General features: G+C 63.1%; 2 protein-coding genes across 2 annotated transcripts in view; one reads left to right on the forward strand and one right to left on the reverse strand.

Annotated features, from left to right (window-relative positions):
- Window positions 1-2,064: 2,064 nt before the first annotated feature.
- RNF223 (ring finger protein 223) lies at window positions 2,065-3,467 on the forward strand. The gene has a single exon (XM_045299239.1). It carries the CDS (start codon window positions 2,065-2,067, stop codon window positions 3,037-3,039), a length of 975 nt encoding a protein of 324 aa, XP_045155174.1. The 3' UTR covers window positions 3,040-3,467.
- Window positions 3,468-9,799: 6,332 nt separating this feature from the next.
- Window positions 9,800-21,289, reverse strand: part of AGRN (agrin) — a 31,809-nt gene continuing 20,319 nt past the window's right edge. The window contains exons 12-36 of the mRNA XM_030887965.2: window positions 20,008-20,124; window positions 19,759-19,923; window positions 19,437-19,580; window positions 19,205-19,329; window positions 19,014-19,119; window positions 18,596-18,925; window positions 18,384-18,518; window positions 17,864-17,991; window positions 17,628-17,742; window positions 17,420-17,539; window positions 16,942-17,286; window positions 16,601-16,793; window positions 16,287-16,502; window positions 15,609-15,835; window positions 15,393-15,527; window positions 15,088-15,187; window positions 14,826-14,990; window positions 14,641-14,752; window positions 14,445-14,456; window positions 14,135-14,251; window positions 13,683-13,875; window positions 13,509-13,596; window positions 12,098-12,322; window positions 11,820-11,923; window positions 9,800-11,562 (exon numbers count right to left, since the gene is read on the reverse strand). Of these exons, the coding sequence (XP_030743825.1) occupies window positions 11,405-11,562; window positions 11,820-11,923; window positions 12,098-12,322; window positions 13,509-13,596; window positions 13,683-13,875; window positions 14,135-14,251; window positions 14,445-14,456; window positions 14,641-14,752; window positions 14,826-14,990; window positions 15,088-15,187; window positions 15,393-15,527; window positions 15,609-15,835; window positions 16,287-16,502; window positions 16,601-16,793; window positions 16,942-17,286; window positions 17,420-17,539; window positions 17,628-17,742; window positions 17,864-17,991; window positions 18,384-18,518; window positions 18,596-18,925; window positions 19,014-19,119; window positions 19,205-19,329; window positions 19,437-19,580; window positions 19,759-19,923; window positions 20,008-20,124 (3,875 nt within the window). The 3' untranslated portion in view covers window positions 9,800-11,404. The remainder of the gene's footprint in view (window positions 11,563-11,819; window positions 11,924-12,097; window positions 12,323-13,508; window positions 13,597-13,682; window positions 13,876-14,134; window positions 14,252-14,444; window positions 14,457-14,640; window positions 14,753-14,825; window positions 14,991-15,087; window positions 15,188-15,392; window positions 15,528-15,608; window positions 15,836-16,286; window positions 16,503-16,600; window positions 16,794-16,941; window positions 17,287-17,419; window positions 17,540-17,627; window positions 17,743-17,863; window positions 17,992-18,383; window positions 18,519-18,595; window positions 18,926-19,013; window positions 19,120-19,204; window positions 19,330-19,436; window positions 19,581-19,758; window positions 19,924-20,007; window positions 20,125-21,289) is intronic.

The raw sequence follows: 21,289 nt of genomic DNA on the forward strand, positions 1-21,289 counted from the left end.
CTTCTGCCCCAAAGACAGCAGGCTAAGGTGGGGACCTGAGGGGGCAGCATGCCTGTGTGTGGACAGTGGACAAGCAGGTGGCGAGGGGTGGCCTCTCAACTCAGAAGCCCCCCCCCCCCAAGGGGCCTTGAGGACACAGTGGGGGGCTTGGAGAGCCCCCTGGGGCAACATCCTGGGGAGACAGAGGACCTCCTTTGTCCCCACACTCACTCCCAGTACAGCCCGCCCAGGCTCTGAACCCTCACCTAACTCCCTGCCCTGCCCTCCCGCCTGGGGAGAGCCAGCCAATCCCCAGGTCCCAGGCCACACCCCTGGCCAGCGGTGACTCAAAGGTATATATACACCTGCGTGCAGGCCTGCGAGCCCACGCTCAGAGCGCACACACCTACCTGCTGGACCTAAGCTCCCCAACCTGGAAGACACAGGCCCGCGGCTCCCACAGCAGCCCCCACTGTGCAGCGACCTTGCCTGCCGGAACCAGTCACCAAGACAGCTTCCAGTGGCTGCCTGAAAAGGGACAACTGCCAGGTGGTCCAAGGGAGGAGCAGCGAGAGCCTCCGGGGGTTCTGGAGCCAGGCCCGCTGCCCCTGCAGCAGGCAGAGAGGACCATGCCCGCCTCCCGCTGAGTCCCAGCCTCCAGGTAAGGCCAGCACAGCAGCCCTTGCTTCTCACCTGTACCCAGAGCTCAGGTGGGGCCCTTCTCGGAAGGGTTGTGTGGGGTGCGGTGGGCACACCCCCACCTGCCGAGGCCACGACTTGGCTCGATGCCCGCCTGCTGTACCCAAGCGCGTGATGTTGGGAAGTCATGCCAGAGGCACCTGTAGCTTCATCATGACATGAGTCACAGTGGGTGGGCAATGACGAGGCTGCAGCTCCCGAGCCTCCCTGGATAGTCACAGAGCGTCACCACCACCCGGCTGCCTGCCGGGAACCCGGGCACCCTGGAGTGGGTGCTGGGACAGCAGCTGCAGGTCCAGTGGAGACAGGTTCCCTGATTAGGCCTTTGGGCTCCAGCTGGGCTTGAGAACCCCAGCGAGGGCAGCCTCCGGGGGTCATCTAGCCAGCTCGCCCTAGCTCCCTGACTGACCTGACCCACCAGAAGACGACGTGTGTCACCTCACCTGCCTTCTAGGCAGAACCTGTGGAGCCCTCCTTCCAGGGGTGCCCATAGCTCCCCCAGGTGAAGAGGCAGGGCTGGGGCTTGAGTCTAGAGGGGCTCCCAGCAGACCCCTGGACCTGGAGACAGAAGCACCCCCAGCAGGGGAGGGGGCATCTCTGGGGGGCATACATCTTTCTTGGGTGGCCGGCAAGTCATCACGGGTCCAGGTGGCTGAGCGTGAACAGCCCAAGGTCCCGCATACCCCAGCACCTTTAGTACTGCTGGACCCTGGTCACCAGCCTGAGGAGCTGGCCAGACAGGTTCCAGCCAAGGATGGGACATACCCCCCATGAAGACTGGGCCTCTGCCCACCCCTCAGGCCCTGAGCTCCCCTCACTGGGCTGGCTTGGCCCAGGCTCCTACCTCCAGGCCCAGGGCCTGAGCCCCATGCTCAGGGGCGCCTTCGTCCACTGCCAGCTCATTAGGGGGGCGGTCACTGCCTAGACAGGCCGGGAGCCACACTTACACCCACCGCCCCTTCCCAGGGCCTGTCTCCTGTGTGGGTGCAAGTGGTCTCTAAGCTAGTGACCCTGGCTCTGCCACCCACACTCTTTAAGCTGCATCTTCACCATGGGGACATGTGGGTGGCAATGGCTTTGACCTTGCAGCAGGTCTGGGGCAGAAACAGTAACCAGCATGGGGCGTGGGGTGTATTGTCTGTGCTGTTGCTCTGGCTGGGAGAGGGAGAAGGAGGGGCAGGACATCAGGTCATCAAACCCTCCCTGCTCCCTCAAAACTAGGCTGGAGGTCCGGGAGAGGTTGCTGAACTGTGTTCTTCCCTGGGGTCATGGAGACGGGCTGGGCTACAGAAGAGGGGGAGGGGGGAGAGATAGAGAGACTGGTTCTCAGGAAAGGGCAGCCTAGAGTCACTTACACCGACTTTGTTTATCCTCCAGCTTGAAGGCATGTCGTCAGACCAGCGGCTATGGCACACAGCGGTGCCTCCCCCCAGCTGGAGCAGTCCCACGGCCAGGGTGCCCAGTACTCCCAGCTCCGCCAGCAACCCCGGGTCCCCCAGCTCCACCAGTAACCCCGAGTCCCCCAGCTCTGCCAGTAACCGCAGGTCCCCCAGCTCCGCCAGTAACCCCAGGTCCCCCAGCTCCGCCAGCAACCCCAGGTCCCCCAGCTCCGCCAATAACCCCAGGTCCCCCAGCTCTGCCAGCAACCCCAGGTCCCCCAGCTCCGCCAGCAACCCCAGGTCCCCCAGCTCAGCCAGCAACCCCAGGTCCCCCAGCACTCCGGGTTCTGAGAGGGTGGCCTCTCCACTAGAGTGCTCCATCTGCTTCTCCGGCTACGACAACATCTTCAAGACACCCAAGGAGCTCGCCTGTACCCACGTCTTCTGCCTGGAGTGCCTGGCGAGGTTGGCAGCCGCCCAGCCCACCAGCCGCACTGGCAATGAGGCCATGCCCTGCCCCTTCTGCCGGCAGCCCACAGCTGTGCCCCCAGCCGGGGCCCCCGCACTGCGAACCAGTCGCCAGCTGCTAGCCAAGATGCCAGCCCACCTGCGGCGGGAGGAGCCCGTGTGGCTGGAGGGCACCAAGCTCTGCTGTCGCCCCCTAGCCTCCACGCCCGGCCACACTTCGCCGGGCTTCGTGTGCGTGGATGTGGCCCTGAGCAAGCCCCCTGAGCCCGTGCCACCCTCGCCCCCACCGGGGCCCGTGAGCCGCCGGGCCCGCCTGGCCCGCTGCTGGGCAAGGTGCAAGGACTGGAGGCGCATGGCCCTGGTCTCGGCGCTGCTGCTGGTGCTCTTCTGTGTGGTCCTGTGGCCCGTGCAGTGCGCGTTCAAGACGGGGAACCTGCGCTGCTTCCCACGGCCCCCCACGGCAGCTGTCACCGCCACCACCACGCTCCCCCTCGGACCCCTGACTGACAACTAGCCAGCCAGCAGAACAGGATCTGCACATAAACCCCAACCGCTAAGACCACTGGTCCAGGAGAGCCCCAACATCCGTGAGGACCCCTCCTAGGCCTAGGACTTTCTGAGGCCTGGTCGGACAGAACAGACATGAGGGTTCCCCAAGTCTTCCAGAGACCCGGGCTCCTAGCAGCACCCCAGAGGCCACCCACCCAACCCCATCCTACCAGTAGGGAAACAGGCCCCGAAGCGCCAGACCAAAGATGGAAGCCTGAGCCGCCCGCTCCAAGGTCAGCCACCAGCAGGGTGGGTTTATCTGGCCTGCAGTGTTCACATTTCACCCCAGGCCCCTTCCCAGGCAGGGCTGGTCCCTTCCTTTGGGTAGGTGGGCGGGGTGCCCATCCTGCCCCTCTGAGGAAGAAGCCAAGGGCAGCAAGTGGAAGGTGGGCCCCAGGCGGAGCTGCCCCTCCACTCTGCTTCGCCAACTGTATTTTTAGAATAAATTATTTTGTATCCATCCTGGTAACTGGTCCTCACTCTCTCCTGCCATCCTTGGTCCCTGAACCCCCAGCTCTATCTGGAGGCACTCCCACCCCAGGAGGAGCCTCCCAGCAGATCCTGGGGCTTGGTACCAACCAGGTTCTGGAAGTCCAACCCTCTGCCCTCCAGATGGCTGCCTGTTTCAGGGATGCAGCCCCCAGCAGTGGGCACTGGGGAGCCGGGGAGCATGGGCCCCAAGGAGGATAGACCAGCGAGGGGGCACTTTCCTCTGAAGGCAGCCTTTCCATCCCCCACCATGCTCCGGCTGCAAACCAGCACTTGGACCCCTGAGCTCCTTCCTGGGAACTGGACCTGAGGGCCCACAGCCAAGTAGGTGGTGCAGACCAGGAGGCCTGGGCACAGACCAGCCCACTGGGCCTTCAGGGACGAGGCATGACTGGTGAACAGAGGAGTGTGATCCCAAAGGGCCGGGTGGATAGGCGGGCGTCTACCCCCCTGCTCACAACCCCAGGAATCCAGCCCCACCAGGCGGGCGTGAGAGGAGAGGCTGGGCCGGTGCTGGCTCAGGCAGGTCCCAGCCTCCTCACCCCAGAGCCCAGCCACTTCCTGCTCCAACCAGCTGGGACACCATGGGTGGTAGGGAGACAGACGGCTGGGTCCCTGACAGGGCAGGGAGGACACAGATCTGAGAGAGGGACACTTTACCCAGACTTCTCTCTCGGCCACCCTGTCTGGGTTGTGAGCTAGCTGCCTTGATCACCCCACCTGTGATGTCACACCCGTCACAGTCATGCACATGGTCTAGTCACAGGTGGGACACACTCACAGGAACACCATGCATGCCTCACTCCACAAGCATTCGCTGCCGTGGGCTGTGGACACAGGGTGCAGAGCACACAGAAGCCGAAACGGTCACAGGCAGGGCAAGACTGGCCCTTCTTTGCACTAATCGCTCATGTGGCCCACGTGGGTACCAACAGGGCCCGCCCTCCCTATCACTCCACTGTGAAGTGGGTTCTGGTGGTCACTTGAAACCAACCGCCATCCCGCTGTCCCACAGCCCTGCCTCTCCTTTCTCCACTCTGGGGATCCCGGTCGCAAACACACACCCCCATTTCTGGGCAAATCTTCGTGTTAAGTGCCAGCCCTTTGAGAAAGAAGAGAGCAGGAGGCTCCTAGCGGGCAGGGCAGGTCGCTAGGTCTAATGCCCTGGACCTTGTAGGTTCTCTTGTGGAGAAAGGTTGGGAGGGCTCTCCAGCACCGGGTGTGGGCACGGGATGGCCCCCAGGTGGCCCAGGAGCCTGGGGAAGGGATCGGAAGGAAGGTGTTGGCCCGGCTCCCCCGGTGCAGCCGCGCCCCATGACCGCCCTCCCGGGAGGGGCCACTTCCTGGCCGCTAGTGCCCAGGACACCCAGGTTTGGGCGGCAGCGCTGCGCCCAAGTTCACACCATCACGCTCCGCTGGAGCTTCCGGTGGTGGCAGGGGGCGTGGCTATGGAGGTGAAGCCCGCACGGCCCCGCCCCGGCCCGCACGCGCCGCCCCGCCATTTGCTAGCTGCGCCCCTGGGGGCGGGGGCGCTCGGAGCAGAGGGAGGGGCGAGTCCACTTGGGGGGCGGGGCGAGTTCCCAGGAAGGGCGGGCTAAGGGGAGGGCCTAAGGACTGGAGGGTGGGACCAATCGCTGCTAAGGGGCGGGTCCTCTGGGAGGCGGGGCCCAGGAGGCTGGCTGGAGGGGCGTGGTCATGAGGTGGGCGGGGTCGATGGGGCATAGCACGGAGGTGCAGGGTCTGGGAGCAGGAACGGGAACAGGGGCAGGGAGGGGTAGGCGCACCGATGTTGCCCACCAGGATGTCAATCACGGTGATAGCGCCAGCGGCTGGGGCGGACCAGGTGGCAGTGGCGCGTTTCCCAGCCAAATGGTTCCGGCCTCTAATACCACACATCCTAACTGTGAGGGGCAGTGAGGGCCAGTGCCCGAAGTCCCCCTACCTCATCCAATCACTGTCCCCTTCTCCCCCTGTGGGATTATAAAGAAACTTTTCCCCAGTCAGTTGCTAGACTACTGTCTGGTCCCACCACAGGTAGGGCCCGCTCCCTGCTGTTAAGGACAGTGGGCTACTTCTCCTTAAAGGCTTGGGACTAAGCCTGGTCCCTGTAGGTGGGGTTTACACCCTATTGATAATGGTTTCTATGGAGATCCAGAGAACAGGTCAAACCTGCTCAGTGACATCCAAAGTTAGGCTGCCACCCTGATCCGCCCTTCTTGTCACATGTATACCCCAACCCCTCCCCTTCCTATTGCGTGTGTATCCCCCTCTCATTGCTGTAGAACCTATAGTGCAGCCCCTTCCTGTGACGTACGTCTTTACCTGTAATTAATGGGCTTGCATGCCCCCAAAAGATATATAAGCCTGGGTTAGCAATAAAGATCCTCCTTGTCCTCCTTCCCTCCCCCTCTCTCCTGCCCTCCGGTCTCTCTCCAAGAGGACCACCAAGCGGGGCTGAGGGGAGAGCATGCTACTATGAAATGTGTCTGACTCCGTTATTTCAGTCTCTCGTCTGGCTTAGAATCTTTACTTATTATCGCTGTACAATTGCGCCTACCGGACCCACGATGACATATGTGTGAGGGGCTGGTCACCCTGACATCCCCCCACCTCTGTATCAGCCTTCTTCTCTCCCCACCCCATGCTGATACAGGAGGCGGTGACCCTCAGCTGGCACTGGGCTTCCCTCTTGTCATGAGCACAAGCACGCAGCCTCACCCGCGATGCTCAGGCTCCTCCCTCCGCACTAGGAGCGGCACACCCCTTCTGGCCAGGACCTCCTCGGGCTATGGGCTCTCCAGGAGGCAGCACTGATGAGGCTTGGAGGTGGGAGCCCAGCCGGCGGAAGTGGCCGGCCCTGTGCAATCAGACCATGCTGCACAGACTCACCATGGCTCCGCCTTCCCGACCCTAGGACAGAGGGCCGGCAGAGAGACAAACGTGCAGCCGGACACACAGCCAAGACATCCTGGGCACAAATATGCCCAGGTGGCACCCTGGCTGTGACCTACTCTGCCCTTGCCCTCTCACCCCTGCCTACCAGAGAGCAGGCGCTGTGGGGCTGAGGACGGCCACCAGGGGGCAGCAGGTCCCCAGCAGGTGGCGCAGGACAGCCCTGCCCTGGTGCAGGTAACTCCCAGAGGGAAGTGTCTGGGCTCCGGGACCAGCCCAAGAATACAGAGGTACAAGTAGTCTCAGACCTCCCCCCACTGTACACTCAGCTGGTGCCTGGCTTGGACCTGGGGGGACAGCCCCAAGTCCCCAGGCCTGGCCACTGAGCGATGGGGAGGGCAGATGATGACCACAACCAGGCCCAGCAGACTACCCCTTGGTGGCACACACATACGCACACACACACTCATACAGACACGTGCACACATGGACAGGTTCACACACACAAACGCAGCTGTACCTGCACACATGCACGCACACACATATGCACGCACACACATATGCACGCACACACATGTGGGACAAGCCTGGTCAGGTCAGGGCACCTGCTCACCGCCCTCCCCTGACATGGTGTCCTGGTCACTCCCGGGGGCACTCCGAGGGCCTCCAGCAGCTTTGCCCCCTCTTCTTTCCCTCCCTCTCCACCCCCACAGACAGGCTGCGGAGCTGCCCAGGTTCTGGGTCTTGCTTGGGTCGCTTCCTCCTGGCGCCTGGAAGGGTGAGGCCTCTCACACCCTCGGCTTCCTGAACATTCCCTGGGCTTTTTCCAACCCCAAGGGAACACAGCCCTGCCTGGAACCAGTGGCCTGTGCCCATCACCCCACCACCACCCACACCGGGCCTGGTGGCCAGCTCTGCTTCAGCTGACTTGAAAGGGGTGGCCTTTTCCACCAGCTCTGCCTGGGGTCTGTCTGCCTGGGGTCTGTCTGCCTGGGGGGCTTGGGAAGACCCGGGAAGGGAATCCAGCCATCCAACCTCTTCCTACTGAGAGCAGTGGTGCCCTCAGTCTGACTGCCTGGAATCGAGGGAGCGCCTGGGCAGATCTGCAGCCCCTCTAAGAGCACCCTCCTGCCTAGGCCAGTGGTGCCCTCCCACACACATAATGGCCCTTTCGGGAGCTCCAGCCAGACCCCCAGGCAGCAGGCAGCTGTGCTCCCGGAAGTTGGGGAGCACAATCAAGGCCCTTGAGGCCCCCGACTCCACCCTAGGTCCCTGGGTGAACCCCTGAGCCCCTCCCCAAAGACCCCTCAAAATTGCTCCCTCTCTGCCCTTCCAGGGTCCCTTGGGCCCCTCTCCTGCTCCCAGCAGGGTGCTCCCCTACCCACATGTCAGGAAGTGTGGAGTGTTCATGGTGGCGGGGCACTGCTGGACCAGGCCCTGGACAGGGGCCATTTCTTCACTTCCACCCACTGATGTGGGGGTGGAACCGTCTGGAATAGCAGGGCGGGGTGACAAGGGCCGCGGTGGAGAATTGGCAGGAGTCCTGCCCCCCCTTCCGTCCCAGCACACACAGCTCAGACCTGCGGTGCCCGCGCTCTCTACCTGCCCCTCCTCCGGGTCCCCAGCGGCTAGAGGCAGCGTCTGTGGTTCTCACCTCACCCCACAAATCTTGGGGATCCACTAGCGATGTTTCCCCACCCTTCCAGCGCCCCTTCCTGTCTGTCTCCCACAGAGGTCCTGCCCAGCCAGAGGATCACAGCATGGCCTAAGGCCTCAAACCCACCCTCCCTGAGGCCCCTTCTCCCCATCCTGGCACACGTCGGGCTGGTCCCTGTCTGCTATGCCCCCTAGTGGCCAGCTCCACGCTCACAGGGGCTGCAACAATGAACTCAGGCTTAGGAGCAAGAACGGGATCCAGCAGCGCTGCTGCGCTCTGTCGCACGTAGTCGGAGCTGACTCAGCGGCAGGCAGGTCCCAGCAAGGAGGATTCTCCGTGGTCTGGGCAAGAAGAGGCCCACTGTGGGGTGAAATCATGGGCTCCTTCTCATGACCATGGAAGGCTCCCAGGCCAGCTGTTCCCACACACCTCCCTTCCTCAACCTCTCAGCCCAGCTCCACTGTCTGCAGACCGAGGCTGTCAGCCCCTTCCTCACCTCTCCCCATCCAGCAACACCACTGCCCTCCAGCCTGACTCTTCATTATCGACCACACTCACGGTGTAGTTACAGAATCGCCTGTCAACTTGACAACTAGAGTGAAGGGGTGGAGTCTAGCCTGATGATGCCTCCTTGTGGGCGTGGCCTTCTCATAAGGATCCTAGGAATTTCCTCTCATCCTCCCTGTTGACAAGCCACATGGAGCTATGCAGATGGCAGCCAGAGCCCTGGAGATGCATCCACCACCATTGGATCCACAAGACTTAGCAGCCACTGGCCTGTGATTTTCCTACATTTTGCATCATTGCGCACGATGCATGAGTCTGAAAAGGAAACCATGGAGTAGTATTGACATAGGGGCTAATATTGGATTTATGGACTCGATCTGGGCTGAGCTGGGATGTTTTCTCGATATACAATTGCTCTTTGATATAAAGTTATTTCTTATACATACCAGGGGTTACCCCCCCAAAAAAAAAAAAACCAAACTTCCCCCCTCCCTCCAAATTATGTATTTACTTTTTAAACAAAACAACCATATCACCTTCCAAATACTCTCCATTACACTTAATACATTTGTCAAATCTGCAACTCCATTCTTGGAAACATTTTTCAAACTCATCTGTCTGGATGGCTGACAGCACCTCCCTCACTTTTTCTTTACCTCTTCTACTCCATCAAATTGCTGTCCTTTCATGTCCCTCTGCATTCGCAGAAACAAAAAGAGGCCAGGGGAGTAAGATGCACGGGGAAAGAGAGGCATGCTGCTTTTGCCAAAAACTGATGCACTGATAATCTCCCAAGGAGTCTGGGTGGCAAGTGGGTTGAGCTTTGGACTGCTAATCAAAAGGTTGGTGACTCAAACCCACTAGCTGACCCTCAGGAGAAGGGTGAGGCCGGCTGAGTCCACAACCATTCAGTCTCCGAAACCATAGAGAGCATTCTCCTCTGCCCTAGAGGGTCCCTTTGATTTGAAATTGGCTCCATGAGAGTATGTGTCACTAGCCAATGGTTATCCACGAAGCAAGGTAAGCACCAGCCTAGTTGTGCTTACTTACAGCAATGGGAGGTCCAGGAAGGATGAAAAGGGACACAGATTACCCCGATGCTAAAATGACGGGAGTTTTTGCTTTCTCACTTAAATCGTGTTTGTTCCATGCGCCTATCATTAACACACACACACCAAAGAACATTTTGTTTTCTTTAATGAAAAACAGAAGTTGGAGAGGGCAGGTCATCTGGAAGGGGGCCTTGGGGCCACCCACCTCAGCTCCAAGCCTTCCCCCCTCACCCCCTTGTGGCTCCCATCTGCTCGGGTGGCAGCTGGGCTCCCAGCTCAACTGTCTGGGGAGAGGCAGGACAGAAAACTGGCTCTAATAACCCAGGACACAAAGGGGTCCCTCTCTGGGCAGCAACCCAGCAGCCACTCAGACCCCACCCCACCCCACCAGACTGCTCTCACAGACACAGATGTGGGCTGATATTCATTCATACACACACACACACACACACACACACACACACACACACACACACACACGAGGGTAGGCCCCAGGCTTGTGAGAGAGAGTCAAGGAGTGCCCAGTCCATGGACCTGACCCCCGAGCCCCTCTCAGCCCCTCAGCCCAGCAGAGTCCCAGTTGGTGTGACATTTGACCTGCCTGGCCAAAAGGAGAGGCTCCTCGGCCCCTGCAGGACCAGGGAAGGGCCATGAGCACACCTTGTGAAGTGGCGAGACTTTATTTCACGGTGACTGCTGACATGGTTAGTAACACGATACCAGGCAGCTCGGGGCCAAGCCTGCAGCCCTCCACCAGGAGGGCAGACCCGGGGTAGAGGGTCAGGAGGGACACAAAGCTGCAGTTTAAGGCAGTTCTGGCTCTACGATCGCCACTGCCTCCCACCGCCACCAGGGCCTGGGCCCCAAGGACACCAGCCCTCACATAGCAGCCATGGTGTCCACAGCCCTTGGCCAGGCTGGGCTGTCCCAGCTCCCACTCCCCAAGTTAAATAACATCAAACAGAGCACTCAGGAGCCAGGAGCTGAGCCCAGACCCCTGGTCCATCAGAAAAGGGGAAGCAGTTGGTCCGGGCAGGCAGGTCGGGGTGGACAATGACAGCCCCGGCCCCACTCCCTTCTGGGGGGCCTCAGTGGCCTGGGGCAGAAGAGCGAGGCTTCTCCTCCCTGGGACAGATAGCCACCGTGCCTGAAGGGCAAAGTGTGTGTCCCTGACAGTAACAATGTAAATAAGTCACAGTATTGGGCACCGGGCAAGGCAAGCCCACAGTCCACAATGCACCTCTGGAGGGGGATCAGCTCAGAGAAGGACCCTGAGGGGCTGGGGGTAAGGGCCACACGGGAGCCCCAGCACCTTCCTGGCAAGACATGAGACCCATCAGCTCTGGGGACCCAAGTCCCCACCAGAGGGCAGATGTGACATATAGCAGCCTGCCAAAGGGCCTGAAGAACAGGGTCCAACACAGGAGACACAAGAGAAACATGACACACACACACACACAGGGATAGTCGGCAGGGGCCCAGGTGTCCGTGGTGTCCGGCAGAGCCCGCTCCCCCTTCGCCCCGCCACTGCTGACCCCCAAGTCCTGGCTTTGTGTTTTATTGGCAGCGTGGCTGCCTGGCGGAAGGGAGGCCGGGCCAGCAGTCCCTCCGGCCAGCACACAGGCAAGGAAATCATATCAAAAAGCAACGAGTTTACAAAAATAGAAAATAATTACAGCAGGTGGGCGGTAGCGGCAGTGGCGGCGGCGGAGGGGGTGGCTGGCCCAGCCGGCTCAGGGGGCAGAGCATGGCTGCAGCCGGGGCTTGCTGACGGCATCCTCCAACAGGTGCAGCGGGCGCTGGCCCACCACCACGTCCCGCAGGCACCCCACGAAGCCGGTGCTATAGGCCTTGGGGAGCCCCTGGCCCGGGGGCAGCTTGTCCAGGCCTCCTGTAAGTCAGACAAAGGAAGGGTGACCCATGAAGCCCAGTGACCTCAGGACTGGGGAGCTGACCTGAAGGACTCCAATAATCTGTCTGAATCTGCCTGGCCCAGGAGCGGGTAGGCCTACCCACCCCACCACCCCAGCTCTGCTGTCCCAGACTGAGCCAAGTCAGCTCTGGCCTCAGGAACATCCCCCAGGGGCCTGGGTCTGCCCCCCACCCCCACCCTGACGCCTCCCGGCCCCCGGCCAGCCCAGCACTCACCCAGCCACAGCGCTCCGCCGGTGTCTAGCTGTGAGGCGCCCAGCGGGGAGGAACCGGTCACAGGAGCCTCGTTGCCCACCTGAAGGGAACCTTCCCTTTGTGCCCTGAGGGGTGGAAGGGAGGGTGACCTTCAGTTGGCCCAGGAGCCCTGAGGAGCGTCCCCAACCAGCACCTGACAGGACAGGGCCCCCTTCCCGACAAGAACCCCTGGCCCACACTGCTGATGTGTGCCTTCGCGTCACCCTGCTGCCCACCAGCCAGCGGAGCTCCCTGCCCACCTGTGCGCCTTCACCCGCAGCCAGCGGCTGGTGTTGACGGGCACAGTGGAGCGGAGCACCACAGGTTGCGACCCCAGGTCATAGGTCATCTGCAGGTGCCCGTCCACGATGGCCAGTGCCAGGAAGTCCGCCCGCTCCGTGGTCTTGCCGCTCCACAGCACCAGCCCCTGCGTGGCCTCAGTGCGCAGGCTCAGCTCAAAGTGGTTGCTCTGCAGTGCCTTCTCGCTGGGGGAGGAGGGGACAGCTTCTCAGGAGGGGGCATGGACCGCTCGCCACTCCTGGATCCTCGGGCCATGGCTGCCAAGGCCCCCAGGCTGGAGAGGGTGACTTGGGGTGATGTGGAAGGGCAGATGGACAGATGTGGACAGGGAGGGATGGAAATGGACCAGGACACAGATAAGACACAGAAGCAGAGGGCAGGGGTGGATGTGACAGCAAGCGGAGGGGCAGTGAGGCAGCAGGTGGGATGGCTGGGCAGCGGGGCAAGGGTGAGGATGGTGGAGAGGTGGCTGGTTCCTTGGGCACTGCCCCCATGCTCACCTGTGAGAGGCCCCGGGATCCAGAGCTTCAGGACTTTAGGCGTGGGAAGAGAGGGAGGCAGGTAAGCAGGGGACAGACAGGCCAAAGCACAGGGGAGAGTCCTGGCCACCACCTCGCCACATGCCCCAGTGGGGACACTAGGCAGCACGAGGAGGAACCCGTCGCAGGAGACACGCAGGACCCTGGTTGCTGGCTCCACCCCCAAAGAGCCCCGACAGCGACACAAGACACACATGCAACACACAGCAGGTGGCAGGGTCCAGGCTGCACGCTGCGCTCAAGAATTGCAGCACGGGGTGGCATGGGATGGAGCTGAGGGCACACCAGCCCCGGGGAGGCCCAGAGATGCTTGCACACACACACTCACACACAGACGTGTACACCCACAGCCCAGGACGTGCATGTACAGTGTAGACAGATACCCACACAGACGTGGGCGAGCGAGCACACACGCACGGACATGTCTCTACAGTAAGGGGAGTGGCTGCAGGGAGCATGAGGTGCCCTGGCCCTCAGTCAAGGGGAGCCTGGGCCTGGTGGGCTTCCTGAGGTCTGAGGTAGGAGACAGACTCTAACCCCGGCCCCATCCTCCAGCATCTGGGATGGGGGCTCAGGATGGATGTCAGTGGGAACGGGGTGGGGGGTAGCAGCTGATGGATGGAAGTGAGTGTGAAATGCAGGGGGGCCGGGAGCTACTTACGCTGGGATCTCATTGGTTAGATCGCTTGGAAACAAAGAGACAGAGAGAGTGAGGGAAGTTGTGGGGGCGGGGCTGGGGGTGGGGCTACTCCCCTGGCCAAGGGGCCTGACTGCAGACCAGCCTGTGCACAGGAAGGGCCAAGGAGACCACAGAGGGGGGGTCATGCCCTACCTCTCCGTCACAGCGTTGAGGTACTCGATGTAGGTCCGCCCGTCAAAGGCCAGCGCATCCAGGTCCCCCGCGGACTTCTCAATCAGGCCTGGGACACAGCGAGTGAAGCGTGAGGGGGCTCAGCTGGGCTTCCTGTCCCCAGGGCCCACTCCCCCGTGTCCCCCAGGCACTCACCCTTCTCGCAGTGTGGCCCTGAGAAGCCCCCAGGGCACAGGCACTCATAGGCTGCCTCCCGTGGGAGGCAGGAGGCTCCATTGAGGCAAGGGTGGCCTGAGGGCTGGGTGCAGGGGTGGTCATCAAAGGACGTGACATCCACCACTCGCAGCAGGTTCTCCTTGGTCAGCAGCTGGTGGCCTTTCAGGGAGACCTGTGGGGATGGGGGGGTGGCGGGAAGGGTTGCTCTGTGTTACATCTTACCCTGCAGGTGGCCCAACCCCAGGAAGAGCATTCCAGGTGGACAAGATCCCCAGCCAGAAACCCTGTCTCCCAACCCTGGAGAGCTCCCAGCTAGGACAAGCTCCCCAGAAATCCACCTCGCCCGGACAGATCGATCTGCCCCACTCCCCTGGAAAGTGTCCCCACAGCCTGCCCAGCCTCCCCTGGAACAGGCCCTGCCCCCGGGGTACCATCTGGATGGTGCCGTCAAAGCCAGCGGACACAGCGGCAGCCCGGGCGAGCTTGCTGAAGTCAGGGGCTCCCCCAACATAGAGCGACTCCTTCAGGTTGAGGACTGTGTGCGGCACCTGGAGGGGGCTCTGGGTGAGCGGTCTGCGGGGCTCGGCCCCCTGGCCAGGACTAGGGTGCAGGCCACCCAGGGCCCGCGCCTGGCCATCTACCCGGGAGGGAGGCAGTCAGTGGCAGGCGCGGCCCTTGCCCCCGAGTGGGGTGGGGGCTACTCTAGGGAGGAAGAGGAAGGAGAAGGCGGGCGGACGGTACCTTGCGGGATTTCTGAGATCCGAAGAGCGGGGTGGGGGTTGCAGAGCGAGAGCAGAGAGCAGGGAGCAAAGAGACCGACAGACAGACCAGCCCGGCAGCGGACAGACAGGGAGAGAAAACAGACCAGTGAGAGCCGGAGGGGCGGGGCTGCGCACGCCCAAGAGGAGGGGCTGCAATCGGAGGGGTGGGGACTCACCGGGGACTCCCCCAGCACTCGCGGCCCATCGCCCACACGCAGGGCACCCTTGCGGCCGCTGCGCTCCAGCGAGACCCGGGTCCAGGTCCCCAGGGCCACGGGCTCCTTGCTCCTGTTGGGGAGGGGGCGCTGTGAGCAGGTCCTGCCCGCCTGCTGCCCACCCGAGTACCCCTGCAGCCACCCACCTGATGACCGCCGCTCCCTTGCCCAGATCATATCGGAACTCCAGGTGGCGGCCATGCAGGGCCAGCGACACAAAGTCCCCGCGGCCGTCCGTCTTCTGCCCGTTGTACAGAAGCAGGCCATTGGGGCCCCGGGCCAGGAAGACCACCTCTAGCGCCATCTTCTCCCTGGGATGACACAGGGTCCAGCAGGGGTGGTCTTGCCGCCCCCCACCATGGCTGGACCCCCTGCTGTGTCCCCTCCCCCGCCCCTTGGCCCACTGACCCCAGGTCCCGCTCAAAGGTGTGAAGGCCTCTCAGCTCTAGGTAGGAGAAGCCGTTGAAGTCTGCCAGGAAGGGCCGGGCGTCATCCCACGCCGACGACACTACAGGGTGGCAGGTAGGGGTCACACGGGGCACCAGGGTTCCGAGCCCTGATGCCCGCCCCTGAGCCCCTGCAAACCCCCACATACCCTACCAGCTCATGCCAACCTACGGTCTCAGAATTCTCACCCAGACCTGAAACTGAACCGTAGTCCCTTCTCTCACCAGCTTCTGACCCCTGGCCCCACCCGCCCACAGGGCCCTCACCTGTCTGACAGAGGGCACCACCACGTCCCAGGGGGCATTCACACTTAACCCCGCCCTCAGGCAGCACTCGGCAGGGGGCCGCCCCGTGGCAGGGGTTGGGTAGGCAGGGGCTTTTTTCATCAGCGCAGGTCAGGCCTGAGGGGACAGACAGGGTCCCATGAGGATCCAGCCCCTGCCCGGGACTCCCAGCCCCACCCACCCACACCCCGTCCTCACCAAAGCGGCTGGGTGGGCACTGGCAGAGGAACATGTCAGCCTCCAGGGCCTGGCACGGGACACCCCCGTGGCAGGGATTGGGCACACAGGGGTCTCCTCCACACTCGTCCACGCCGACGCTGCGGACTGCAGCCCCCGGGCCCATGAGCTCTAGCTGCTGGTTGTTGATGTCTAGGAGGCGGACACAGCCCCGCAGGCCCACGCCGACCGAGGTCCGGTCCAGCACCCTGCCACCGAGGGAGAGGTCAGGGCTCAGAATCCGGGTGCCTGCAGTCCTACAGCCAGCTTCAATCCAGGCACGCCCCGATAAGCCCAGGTCGGGGGTCAGGGTCAAAGCAGCTCCCTTATACCCCTCCACCTCCAGCCTCCTTGGTGCTCCCAAGCAGCTACGCCCACACCCGGGCCTGAGTTGGGGGTTGAGGGCTAAGGGCCAGGACAGGAAGCTCAGGGCCGTGTTGACACAGGTCCTCAAGGAAGCTCCCCAGACAGGATGGGATCCGGGTCGATGGCCAGGAACCAAGGTCAGTCAGGGTCACAATCTCCTCCACTCCCAACGGCCCACCCCTTTGCTGTCCGAAGAGGAGCCCAGGTCTCTGGGATACCACCCACAAGAGAGGGTTGGGGCCGGTAGGGGTGTCTGGGGCTGGCCAGGTGAGGGTGAGAGGGAGCGGCGCTCACACAGTGGCCTGGTCCTCAGGGACGCCGCCCACAAAGAGGTCAGTGTCCAGGTTGAGGCCATCGGTGCCACTGGGACTTTCACCAAGCACGGGGGTCTCGCCATCCACAGAGAGCGTGCCCTGGCGCCAGTGTCGAGACAGCTCCAGGCGGTGCCAGCGCCCCAGCTCAATGGGCACTGAGCTGGTCAGCACAGCGGGCCCAGAGCCAGTGTCAAACCTGTGGGGAGCATGGGGGGACGCTCAGGATGGTCCCAGGGACCATGCCTTGGTCCCGTGGCTCCCTTCACCCCAGGCCAGCCACCCTGTCCTGCCCACCTGAGCTGCACATGGCCCCTCAGCAGAGCCAGGGCCAGGAAGTCCTTGCCACGGGCATTGCCATTGTACACCAGCAGCCCCTGAGGCTCCAGTGCCCGGAACTCCAGTGCCAGGCGCAGTGTGTGGTAGGCACGCAGTGTGGGGAAGGCCAGGAAGGAGCGGCCCCCAAAGGCTGGCACCATGGGGCGTAGTGCTACAGGGCAGAGGGTCGGGTCGGCCCAGGGCAGGGCAGAGAAACCCATCTGCCCGTCCCCTGCTCACCCCGCCGGGCACCAGCCCCTGCCACACCTCCCCTCTGGCTCGTGTCCCCGGCTTTGTCCGTCCCCGACCCACACTCCTACCCGTCTCACAGACGGCGCCCCCCCTGCCTACAGGGCAGCTGCAGCTGAAGGTCTGGCCCGCATCCCGGTCTTGGCAGGTCCCGCCGTGAAGGCAGGGCTGCGAGTCACAGGGCCGGTGTGGCTTCAGGGTACCCGGGAGCAGGGGCCGGCGTCCTGGCACACGGTTGGGGGCAGTCGTAGGGGGCCGACGAGTGGTGGGGAGGGCTGTGGTTCTGCTGGGCAGACGGCTGGTGTGAGTCGGATAGGGGGCCCGGGAGGTCACAGAGGCAGAGGGCAGGCGGGCAGCGGTGGTGGCTCCGGCCATGGCAGTGGTGGCTCCCGGAGTGAAGATCTCAGGAACCCAGTCTGCGGACAGAGGGGGTGCCCACAGGGTCACGGGCCGGCCAGGCCAGGGGCAGGGGCAGAGTGGAACAGGCCGGGGCATGGGCACGGCTGGGGCATGGGCAGGTCACCGTGGCGGGGGCCCGGCAGTGCTCACCGAAGTCCATGAAGCGCACGTGCTCCTGCACAGGACGCTTCACCACTAGGGCCCTGCGCCGAGAGGCCTGGATCTGGCCCAGCAGGGCTCGGCCCACATCGGACGCCCTGAAGGCTGTGGCTGGGTAAGAGGGGCCCTTGCTGAGCGTCACAGAGCGTGCACAGGGCCCCCCACCTCCTGGGAGGGCCTGGGAGCACAGGGGGCTCACTGGGGTCAAAGTGGGCCTCCACGATGGCGCGGACCGAGCTGCCTGGCCCCAGGTCCCTCAGGCGCACGCTCCGGAAGTCCTTCTTGACATCGGAATTGCGGAAGAGGTCATCCAGCTGCGGGCAGGGAGTGGGCGCACGGCTCTTGGGGGTGCTCCGGTGGGGCTGAGAGCTGTCTCCCTGCCCCCTGGCTGGCCCGGGGCACCTCCTGCCCCTGCCCCGCTGGGGCTGTCCTCACCGCACTCTCGATGCTACGCGCAGTCTCCCCAAACAGCTCCGACTTGGGGTCGGCCATCTCAGGCGTGTAGAACAGCTCCTGCCCCTCAACCCCCTCGAGCTCCAGGACACCCTGGAAGGCCCTGGTGGCTGTGGGGAAGGGGGCAGTGAGGTCCTGCCCAGAACCCGCCTGGCCTCCCAGCCAGCCTCGGGCACGGCAGGCAGCAGGCAGCAAGCCACGCGGGGGCAGGGGCGGGCGGAGGTTAGTCAGATGGCGATGAGGTTAGTGGGGACCCCTGGCGGGGACTGGCATCAGTTACCACGTAGACTCCTCGGGGCGACGCCCCAGGCTGGCTGATGACGAGAGACATGTTAGCCACGATCTGTGGCCCTACAGTGTGGAAGCTTAGAGCCCTCCACACAAGTGTGCAAAGGCCGAGACCCTACACACACAGAAGACCACCTGCAGGCACGGGCCAGTCATGCCCAGACCCCCGTCGAGGGTCTTGTCCAGCTCCCCAGCCCCACGGCCACTCACTCACCCGGGCAGTTGGAGCCCTCTGGGTCCAGCAAGGCCGTGGTACCATCTGAGCAGCAGCCCAGAGGTGAGTTATAACAGGAAGCCCGCTCGATAGGCCCCGGGGCCACAGCGCCGGGGTCCTCAGGGAGCTCCAGTCCTGGGAAGACAGGGTGAGCTGAGGCCCCGCCAAGCCTGACGCAGGCCCCACCTTCCCAGGCCCCAGGCCCCGCCCACCTCCAGAGCCCGCGCCACTGGCTTCCAGGTCTCCACTCAGGTCCTCGTCCCCACTCCCGCCATCAGCGCTGCCTGATTCGCTGAAGGCCCCCGTGGCCAGGCTGGGCAACAGGGGCGGTGCTGTGGGCGGTACGGTCAGCGCTGGCCGCCCTGTGGTCCTGGGCATGCTGGCGGTGGTCCACGGCTGCAATGAGGATCGTGGGGTGGTCCAGCTGCGGGGGCTGCTGCTAGGGACCAGGGGGAGGACGCTGGGGGGAGCCGGTAGTGCCCCGTGAGTGGCAGACCCGGCGGTGGCTGCAGGTGTCGGGTGGGCGCTCGGAGGCACGGAATCTGTCAGGAGCAAAGCCAAGGTGTGGGCAGGGCAGGGCGGCGGCGGGCCGCCCTGGCTGGTGGCAGGGCAGTGGACGCGGGACCTCACCCTGGCAGGGCCCCAGACTTTGGACGAAGATGTCCAGGCCCTGACGGCAGGCAATGGTCCTCAGCTGGCACTCGTCGCCGTACGTGATGCCGTCAGACCCGCAGACCTGCAACAGGCACAGAGGCTCGGGGCCGTGCCTGCGCACACACCCCCACCACCCACAGCCACCACCCACATCTCCTGGCACCTACCTTGGTTGCATTGGCCTCTGAGCATGTGGGTGTCGGGCACATACAGTGGGCGGAGCCAGCTTCCTCCACACACGAGGCACCGAACTCGCAGTGCATCTCTGCACAGGTCACAGGGGCCGCGGAGCCTGGGGGCACAGAGGCAGGAGTCCCCGCCGGCTGAAGCAGCCCCTGCCCCCCCACTAGGACCCACCCCAGTACCAGGAGCCTGGCCAGCACCTGGCCTCACCCTCACCTGCTTCACAGCCGGTGGGGCCCAGCGCCCGGCCGTCTGGACACTGCCCGCACTTGGGACCTGCTACCCCAGGCTTACAGGAGCACAGCCCGCTCATCTGCTCACAGTCGTCCCGCACGGCGCCTCGGGAGTCACAGCTGCAGGCTGGAGGGAAGGGAGAGCCATCTGATACCCTGGCCTCAAGGGGAGGGGATATCCTTCTTTGATGGTAGGGTCCCCTCAGCCAGTGCCAGGGTGGGGCGGAGAACCACCCCACCCACCCCTAGCCAAGGACACCGTGAGGGTGGACGCACAAAGTGCGCAGTAGGCCCCAGTCCCTTACGGGTGCAGCCACTCCGGCCATCGGTGACAATGCCACGGAAGTTCCAGAAGCCCGGCTCACAGCGGTCGCACTTGGTGCCCCCGACGCCGGGGCGGCAGGAGCACTGGCCGGAGGCTGGGTCGCAGGAGCCCCCGTAGGCGCCGTGCGGGTTACATTGGCACACGCCTGCAAGGCCAGACAGGGACATGGCTGTGTGCCCACTCGCTCCCCAGCCCCCCTGAGCTGCCGGCCGGCCGGGGCAGTACTCACTGGGGCAGCCAGCCAGGCCCACACCCTGAGCAGCGGTGATGTTGTCCTGGCAGCAGCCATAGGGGGTCTGGATGCAGTGGGGGGCGGCCAGGGGGGGCAGCGGGGCTGCAGTAGGCCCTGTGGGAGGAGCAGAATTCAAGCTGCGGCCGGGGTCCCCGTTTAGCTACTCTGCCCGTCGGAGGCCAGCTCCCACCCAAAGTTGGGGGCCTTGGGACAAGGGGCAGAGGGGAGGTCTGCACACACAGGACTGTGCACAGCAAATACAAGAGAACACACAAGACCACATGCATGGAACACCGGCGACCACGTGCACACAGAGCACACAGGACCACAGGACCACATGCACAGAACACACAGGACCACGTGTGTGGAACACCGGCGACCACGTGCACACAGAACACACAGGACCACGTGACCACGTGCACAGAACACACAGGACCACGTGTGTGGAACACTGGTGACCACGTGCACACAGAACACACACAGGACCACGTGCGTGGAACACCGGTGACCACGTGCACACAGAACACATAGGACCACGTGCGTGGAACACCGGTGACCACGTGCACACAGAACACACAGGACCACGTGTGTGGAACACGGGTGACCATGTGCACACAGAACACACAGTACCACAAACACATAGGGCCATGTGTACACAGCACCTACAGGACTCCACAGAGACCACCACCTAGTTGGAGCCTAAGTGACCACATGTACACAGAACACCTAGTCCTGTATATGTGCACATGCAGGGAGAAGACAGACCCACTAAACAGAACATAGCTGATCACATGTAAACAGAACATAAAGTACCACGAACACTTAGGGTCCTGGGCATAAAGAACAGACATGACCATGGACACATAGGACACACAGTAACCTGCACATGGAACACAATGCGGTCACTAATACAGTCTTCTGAACACAGGTGTGCCTAGGGCTATGCACACACCCAGAAGAGTGTGTGTACAAACTGTGTGCACACAGATATAGGAAACCATGTGCAGGCATTCACATGCATGCTCTGAGTCACAGCCACACATTTATACACATGCACGTGCACACGTGTGTGTGCGGGAACTAGAACAAGGGCGGTGTGTTTTCCGAGTCACCATCACTCCCACTGCCACACGCACAGGACACAGCAGCAGGGGACATGGCCTTGCACCAGGGCTGGGTCCCGCATGCATGCGTACTCAGTGACCGGCCGCCAGCCTGCTGCACTTCACTCCCACATGTACATGTCAGTGTGTGCACCCCTGCACGCACAAGACACACA

This window comes from Echinops telfairi, unplaced genomic scaffold (genome assembly GCF_000313985.2).
Source record: "Echinops telfairi isolate 266 unplaced genomic scaffold, ASM31398v2 ScPeMD7_7457;HRSCAF=8495, whole genome shotgun sequence".
In the NCBI taxonomy this organism is placed as follows: domain Eukaryota; kingdom Metazoa; phylum Chordata; class Mammalia; order Afrosoricida; family Tenrecidae; genus Echinops; species Echinops telfairi.

Coding starts and splice junctions, on each gene's coding strand:
- RNF223 (XM_045299239.1), top strand. CDS start 2,065: ATGTCGTCAGACCAGCGGCTATGGCACACAGCGGTGCCTCCCCCCAGC.